This window comes from Trachymyrmex septentrionalis, unplaced genomic scaffold (genome assembly GCF_001594115.1).
Source record: "Trachymyrmex septentrionalis isolate Tsep2-gDNA-1 unplaced genomic scaffold, Tsep1.0 scaffold25, whole genome shotgun sequence".
In the NCBI taxonomy this organism is placed as follows: Eukaryota; Metazoa; Arthropoda; class Insecta; order Hymenoptera; family Formicidae; genus Trachymyrmex; species Trachymyrmex septentrionalis.
In genome coordinates this window covers 62,863-71,395 of record NW_017305408.1, presented here as the reverse complement: position 1 = coordinate 71,395, position 8,533 = coordinate 62,863, and the positions used below count along the sequence as shown (strand labels likewise).

The window sequence follows — 8,533 nt, the reverse complement described above, 5'->3', positions numbered from 1 at the left end:
AAGATAAAGACAGATAGACAGAAAAAGAGAGAGAGAGAGAGAGAGAGAATAAAAGATATTGCGCTAGTATAGAATGAGTGAAAGAAAATCGCTCGTAGCGCAGATCACGCAATTTGAGTGTGTGCTCCATAATGCCCATAAATATTTCCGCAAGCACAACCGTACGAACGTGCAAGTCCTTGACTTTAACACACGATCGTGATAAAAATCAGCACGGTCCCAATAAAGTCCGCCGATGATCACTATATCGTTTACTCCCGGCAGTGGGAGATACAGACGAGAGAAACAAATATAAAAAAAAAAGACAGATCGTCGCAAGTAGACGAGTGAAATTAACCGAAGATCGCGAAAACAATAAAATACTCCCCGGTTTCTCTGGGGTTTTGGCTATTATATCGATTACAATTAATCCGTCATATCGGTTGTAGCTTTTCTTCACCAAAGAGAACAATATGATGAATTGAGAAGGAATATATACAACTCTAATGTATCGAATTTTTTATCTTGGGTCTTATTCAAGTCTCAAACTCAGCGATTTTCTCACATGATCATATCAATGTCCTCTCGTTGATACTCTTTTTACTGTCTACTCTTCCCCCTTCTTTTTGCAGAATCCACTGTGTGTGTATGCGCGCGCGCGTATATATAAGTATATGTCAGTATATATATATATGCGTATGTGTTGGATTGTGACCATTCAGCAGCCGCCGTGATTAGTTTTACGGCGAGCGCGCGTACGACGTGATGCGGGGTGTGTGATATGTCTGTAGCGCGCGCTCGTATCCACCCTAAACGGCGGCGACGTTCGTGAGGGTCGAGGGGATCCCGGAACAGTGGCGGCGGTGAGACGTGAGTGAGAGTGGAGGGCGACGGGTGGCGACGACGACGGCGGCGGTGGTGGTGGTGGCGGCGACGGCGACACAAGGGGGGGAGATCTTCCGCCCCCTACGCAAGCCAGACGCCGGTAATGAGTGTTTACGCCGCGAGCACGCCGACAGCGAGTCCTGCGATATCGCCGGCGATTAATACGACGGCAACAACGGCATTGACGGCGACGACGTCGCCGACAGCAACGACGACGACCACGACGATAACTACGGAGACTGCGTCAACGTTAACGACGACTACGACAACGACGACGACGACGACGGCGGCGGCGACGGCGGTGGCGGCGGCGGCGGCAGCGGCAGCGGCGACAACGGCGACAACGGCGACGACAACAGCGGCGACGGCACCGGTTACGACGACGGCCACGTCGTCCACGGCGACCGCCGCGTCGCCGGAAGCAGCGACCGGCTGGATCGAGTTCTGCGAGAGACACGCCCGCGCTTCGGCTTCCGACTTTGCCAAGGCGTTCTGTGCTTACGTTAGTCTGAACCTGCCCGAAAGCGCCCGCGCCAACCTCTCGCACCGCGACTTCCTCCGCAAATTCGTCGAGAGCTTCTGCGAGCACTTTGAGAGCGAGTACCTGCGTCAGAGTGTGAGGTACGTGTTGCGCAGCGCTTTTATGTTGCACTGTCACGTAGAATGTCATAGTGAAAATCATTAACCTTTCGTACCGTCAGGAAGTAAACATTTGAGTAATCACTTTAATAGTTGAAGGGAAAACTTGAATGCATAACTTTCGTATAAAATAGAAATAATTTACGAGAAATTATGAATAATAAGTTAGGGTTTGCATACAGATGCTTATGTTTATTATAAAACTTTGGTAAAATATATCAAATACAAAATATTTTATATGTTATATAAGAAAAAGATGAGAGAATCTAAAAATTTAGAATTCTTATCTCATACAAAATGTTGCTTGTAATTTTATTTTACTATATATTGTATGTTATAAGAATATATTTTATTTTCTTTATATTTGTATTTTTATAATTTTTTTTAGTTATTGATATTTGGAGTTTTAGGTTAGGCATATATACATATAATAGTGACGTTACTCTTGTATTTTTTAGATCGCTATCGTTGCATGATACTAGGAGTATAGTATCTAATGAAAGAGACATAAGCCTTGCAAGTCAAAACACTAATGCACCAGTCCGAGCGTCCTCCCATGAGGAATTTAGCGATTATTCCGAACACGAAGGAGAGGCGGTGTCGCCAAAGCCCAGTCACAAACCTTTCTTCCGCAGATTATCCTTTAAGGGACTTAAAAAAGGCAAGAGTTTCTTTCACAAGCAACAGAGCGATGAAGTCGAATTATCTCACAGTGAACATCGCAAGGATAAACACTCCAAGGCTAAGTTGTCGAAAATTGTGGTGGAGTGCCGTAAGGAAGGAATCGTTAATGCCTTGATGGGAGAGAACATAGATGGGACACAGAAATGGGAAAAGTCACGATTAGCTTTGATAAAGGCCATCGGTGGCTACATGTTAGAGTTCTACTCTCCACCGAAGGCTGTGAAACCACGAAGCGGAGTCTTTTGCTCGGCGATAACAGAAGCGAGGGAAACCACAGCGCTCGAAATGCCAGACCACGAGAATACATTCGTCCTGAAGACTCAAAATATGGAATTTGTCATCGAGGCGCACGACTCGAACGACATGAAATCGTGGTTGGCGACGATTAGGTATTGTATGCGAACGGTACAGCAAAGTTCGAGCGCTCCTGGTTCCGGGCCGGGTGATTCTTTAGGAGATTCCCTGGGCCATGGTTCGCTTGCTATCGGATCCGACAGTGATCGATTACGAGCCAACTCGGCGAGTAAAAGCTTCCGATCCGCTAGTCATGAACATGGCGATGACTCGCAGGGTAATCCACCAGAATTACCTCCGAGACTCCACGTGCGCAGCAGTAGTAATCTAGAATTATGTTCCTCTCAGCAAGAAATTGAGCAAAGTAAGGAATAAATCTTGCAAAAGTAAGTCAGGTAAGGGCAATAAGTAAAAAAATATATATATATATTTGTTTTCTTGCAGTGTCTGCTAATGAGGGTGAACTGGATTTATCGAGTAGCTTACGAGAATTCCCGTGGTTTCATGGCACTCTTCCTCGTTCGGATGCCGCGCAGCTTGTATTACATAGTGCAGCTAACGGTCACGGTGTTTTCTTGGTTCGGCAAAGCGAAACTAGAAAAGGCGAATTTGTGTTAACTTTTAATTTCCAAGGAAGAGCAAAAGTAATTACATCATTTTCAACACTTAATGATGTTTAAACAATTTTTAATATATATGTATTGATTTTTATTACAGCATTTACGAATGACGCTAAATGATCAAGGCCATTGCCGAGTCCAACATCTGTGCTTTCCTACGATACATGATATGCTTGAACACTTTCGCCAGAATGCGATACCACTCGAATCTGGTGGGACTGCGGATGTTACTTTAACAGAGTACGTAGTGACGACGAACCATGCATCGCGACCAGGACACCATAACGTAGCGAGTAGCTCGAATGTACTACAACAGTCGCAAGAGAGGAGACCTCCGGCAACTCTGGAGCCCAGAGAAGTAAGAGTCTGCAGTGGAAGTCTAACTCCTCTTGTGTGAGCGCGAGTGGCCAACACCCACAGTCTGAAGTCTAATCTACAGACAGTGAGTAGATAAACCAGCTAAAGCGCCCATATTTATTGTATGGTCGATGATACAGAACAGATTTAATATCTGCATTTGTGCAAATTCGCTGGAAACTTAATGGAAATTTGTATAGATTGATATACAAAGTTAAATATAACGCACTCTATTTGTGTTCTATTTATAACAAAATCCGACATTTATTTAATAACTTATTTAATATATGTTTAAAAAATATGTACTCCAACAAGAGCAAAAATAATGTACTATTAAAAATTTCTTATGTTCATATTTTTTCCTAATTTTCTCATGTCCAAGGTACGTTATGTTACAGCACACTTTTACACATTTTATTTATTTATTATTTTATACATTTTATAAATAATTATTTGATTAAATTTGTATATCATTCGTCTAAATATGCAAAATTATTGATGATTATGTGATGAAATTTTAATGAAAAGTTTAGAATGATATAAATGTGTGAAATATAATATTCAGAGAAATATGACCGTGGGGCAAGGAGCTCGCTTTTAGTAAGTTTTTTTCTTGAAATTTCTGGTGTGCTTTATTATTGTATATTGCATATTATAAGAGATTTATGTTTCAACTTTGTCTCAAGCAATACAGGAGCATTCAGAAATCATTTTATCTAATTAGTACTCTGATAATTATAAAATAGAATTGCCACTTGCGACATTTATATCAGGAAGCTATGAAAGTATTATTAAATTGACAGAATATTATTAGAGTATTCTGGATGAAATATCCTGATTGCTTACATTTTCGCAAATGTTAGAAAAATTCTCGTCAATATTTCTTATTCTGAATCTATAAGGCTTATAATAATACACATTATGTTGTGTATATGTGTCATCAATAATATTTATTTCATGTAACTTTTTAGTTATTATAAAATTAAATGTAATGTATACACAAAATATCAAAATTCATTCTTTGACATGGATTTATATTTGCATTTGCCAGTTGCTTATATCTTTCATAGCATCAATACAACGAATCTATTACATTCAGTATCATTTTCTTAAATAATTAATTGTAACTTAGTTTCATTTTCTGAAATATTGAACAAGCCTTTTTCTAATATTGACATGTAATATTGATTATATTGTTTTATTATTTCTAAAATCCAGAAACTTTAAGAGAAACTTCTGATAAGATAGCAAGATTAAAAATATATATGAGTACTTAATGAGATGTTAATAAAATAGGTACGCACTTATGGTGGTTCTATAAGAACTCGCGTGGAATCGTTGGAGAGACTAGAGCAACAGAGCACCATTGTGGAACAGCAGGGCTCGGCTTCGTCCACCGGCAGAGCGGTTCAGAATACTTACAGTTTCCTTTGACGCTGGATTCACGCTAATCCGCCATCAGGCTACAATCCAGTCAGTCCGACGGACTGAATGTGAACGATATGATGAAGTAGTCGCAGTTTTTATCTCCAGAATTGCGTCACGCCATAAACCGCTGTTTTACGACAAAGCGTATCTCTTTGCTAGTACAAAAGAATTGCATTTTTCTTTTTAATATAACTATCTTCCAATCATTGACTCTTGCGTTCAGCATTCGACATTATACTTTTATGATTTATTAGCAACGCGTTTGCATCGCATTTACATCGAATAATAAGAAATAGAATAGACTACCAACAAAACGAGTCTCAGTTAGCAATGATCATTTCATAACGTGCTCAAATTATTCCCACCTCCTAATAATGCTGTAGCATTCCATGGAGCTCCGTTTCGCAGGTTTGCATGCATCTGTGACACGTCTTTTTCGTCGAGACCGAATTAATTAGGAAGTCTCCTCGTATATTTTTACTGAGAGAACGGATATATTTTAATGAAAGATCCCGAGTCTCGTTACACTGCTTAATTAATACACGTAACATTGTGCGTAAAAACGTATGTGTGTAATTGGAGAATGATAGTCTCCGAAATCTTGAATTATGGACTGCCAGTATAATGCAATCCCTATTTGTGTCTTTGGATCATCCCGAAAACGTGACAAGTGCGCCAAAGCTAAAGCTGAATTATTATTAAACCCCCGCTTCTCTCGTCACGAGTATAATTTGTTATACAAAATTGCATTTCAGCCGCATTGTCACTAATTCCGATGCTTCGTAGGGCGAATAGATGTAACAGATATGCCCTATAATCATCGATAAGCATAAAACGAGCTGCGGTATTTATAAATTACCCCAATCCTCGTCAGTGTAAAAATCAGTATATAAATTTCTCCTCTTGGGCGAATAACAAGAAAAAGGGGGAGAAAGAAAAATTCAACTATGTTATCATTCGGGATGAATGGAAAGAGCAAAATATTTCGTGCTACAGTAAGTATGGTCCCATATATCCCTGCAGAAATCATATTCGATAAGCGTATCGAAAAGTGTATTAACAAATTGTGTAACGACTAAGGATTATCACTAACATCATAGAGCAATATGACTGAGTGTGCAAAATTAGACTATAGACAAAATGTATGGATGAGTGATACACGTATGACAGAGAGCTATGATCGACGGAATATCCGATATGTGAAACGAGCAATGCAGATATTCTCAGTACGAACCGAACTGATTACTGTGATAAGATCTCTCATTCGCACAAGGCATTCAACAAATCCCGTCGCCGTCCGTTGCCAATCTATGTTCTTATTCATAGGAAACATAGAGGCAACAGGGACAAATTTATCAGACATTTGTACATTTCATTCACTATTCGCCATCGAAAATTGTAGAAATAGAATTTCCATCACGGTCTCAAAACAGGAAGAAGAAAAAAAACGTAGGAAAATTATAGTCGATCTGGACAAAAAATCTGTATCGCAAGTTCATCCTTTAGCCGAAATGCTCGCAAAATCATGCTGTAAGTAGGGTGTAAGCTTGTTCCTCGCGTAGCCGCAGTTGAACACACAGTCCTGAAGTATACAGAGTTTGACAACTAGGCATTCAATCGTAATACTTTTCTACCTTATGTCAAGATGCAAGGATGAAAATAAAAACTGAATTCCCTGAAAGTTCTCTAATATTACTTTTAATTATCAACAAATATTGTACAAAACATTTATTTATTAGATAGGAATTATTAGGAAGATGATAATCTTTTATAGAGTACACAGTCATTGATTTTATTTAATCTTTATAAGAATATATTTGCGTTATTAAAATTAATTTAGGGATATCTTCACCAATTTTTTTATTTGAAATTAGAAAAGTTTAATTTCTAAACTGTTCTCATCTGTAATTTTTATTCTAATTTCAAATAAAACATTTGTGAAAAATGAAAATTTTTTAATTTTAAAAATTAAAAAAGAAAAATAATAAGTTAAATCAAGATTAAAGTTAATCTTACATTGGAATCTCGAACTTGAATGAATCAAGATCCATTGCTCTAGCAAACACAATTTTGAATGTCAATGAAATTCAAAACGAATACTCTTTGATTTCGATTCAAGCCCAGTTTCACAATTCATAGTTAACTCTTAACTGAGGTTTAACTTATTCCTGATCTTTTTCTAATGCTAGAATTGAAAAGAGATGAGAAATAAGTTGAATCCTGATTAAGAGTAACTGTGAATTGTGAAACTGGGCCTGAATCGAAATCAAAGAGTATTCGTCGAGGGTCAATAAACTATTCTATATAAATCGACGTAAATGTGATTAACTTCTCATCATTATTAAATTAATTATATGATTTAATTATTAATTGTGACATTTAATTATACCAAATATAATAGAATGGTCGAAGAATATATAATAGAATGGTTGAAGAAATCCTCGATCAGACTGTTGTATTTTTTATTAAATTACTGACTGAGCTGATTCTCGATATCAACTGAAGAATCAATAAAACACACTTTTACAATTTGGATTTCCAAACTTCTGGGTACCTATTTCGAATTTTAATATCCTAACGCAGAAATGAGTATGTAAAATTAGATTTAAGCGATCATTTTATTATGTAATTTCGTAATTTTATTACGTAATTTCGTTTGACTTTGTGGGTTATATTTTGGGGTTATATAAAAATGTTATTATTTATTATCACTGAAGAAGACTTTGTAAGTCGAAACGTTTGATGAATTTTGTAACGTTGTGCGTATGTAATTAAAAAACAAATTTTATTTTTTGAGTTAACTATAATTGCTCGTTTAAAAAAAGCCTTGACACATTAATTATATTGCTTTGTGAAAATAATTAAACGATGATGAAAATTCTTCAAACGGTGATTACATATAAAATTAATGCAATAATATATCTTTGTGTTAAGTGCATTAATTTTTAATCGGATTTTCTTTTTTAGATATCTCGGGATTGTTTTTATCGGGCAAAAACATCAGCGGTCGATTCACAAACGCATATATATAGGGTGTATCAAAAGTCTGGAAATGGTCGTATAGCAAAGCTCGAAAGCAAAATATTTTTGAAAAAATATTTCAGACAAAAGTTGTAAGGTTTAAGAAGAACTATTCATTGATCACATCCATTTTATCTTGGGTGGCGTCACCAAGATTAAGTCAAGGTCAAATCGATTTTTTTTTAATGGAACACCCTTTTTGATGCCAGAATCTAATAGCTGATGTCAAGAGAGCTTTTCAAAACATTATAATAAATTTATTTTTCATTAAGTACTTTTCGAGTTATAAGAGTTGAAAGTACGATATCGTTAGTATTACGCAATGTGACCGACCGAGGACTAAAATCTCTTGACAGAGAAAATCAAAATGCTAGAGTGGAGCGAATGTCGCCATGTTTAGTGCAACGAAATAAGTAGGACATATGGTAGGAGCGTGATGGAACTATTGTACTGCACTAGTATTGGCTGTGTTTCAAAATTGACTGCCAGTACTGAAAGTCTATAGTGCACGTAACGTAACCTATAGCATTTTCAGTGCTGGCAGTAATTTTGGAACACGGCCTATGCATAGACGTGAGTATATATATATGATGTATGGATACACACGCACGCACGCACGCACGCAC

At 37.4% G+C, this 8,533-nt stretch overlaps 2 protein-coding genes across 2 annotated transcripts in view; both read left to right on the top strand.

Annotated features, from left to right (window-relative positions):
* The first annotated feature begins 652 nt into the window (after window positions 1-652).
* Window positions 653-5,069, top strand: LOC108748955 (SH2B adapter protein 1-like). The gene is made up of 5 exons (XM_018487399.1): window positions 653-1,485; window positions 1,962-2,845; window positions 2,926-3,125; window positions 3,199-3,459; window positions 4,755-5,069. Exons 1-5 carry the CDS (start codon window positions 968-970, stop codon window positions 4,890-4,892), a joined length of 2,001 nt encoding a protein of 666 aa, XP_018342901.1. The 5' UTR covers window positions 653-967; the 3' UTR covers window positions 4,893-5,069.
* A 2,213-nt stretch (window positions 5,070-7,282) lies between these two features.
* Window positions 7,283-8,533, top strand: part of LOC108748954 (copper transport protein ATOX1) — a 2,713-nt gene continuing 1,462 nt past the window's right edge. Inside the window, exon 1 of the mRNA XM_018487398.1 lies at window positions 7,283-7,436. The gene's annotated coding sequence lies outside the window, so the exon portion shown is untranslated. The remainder of the gene's footprint in view (window positions 7,437-8,533) is intronic.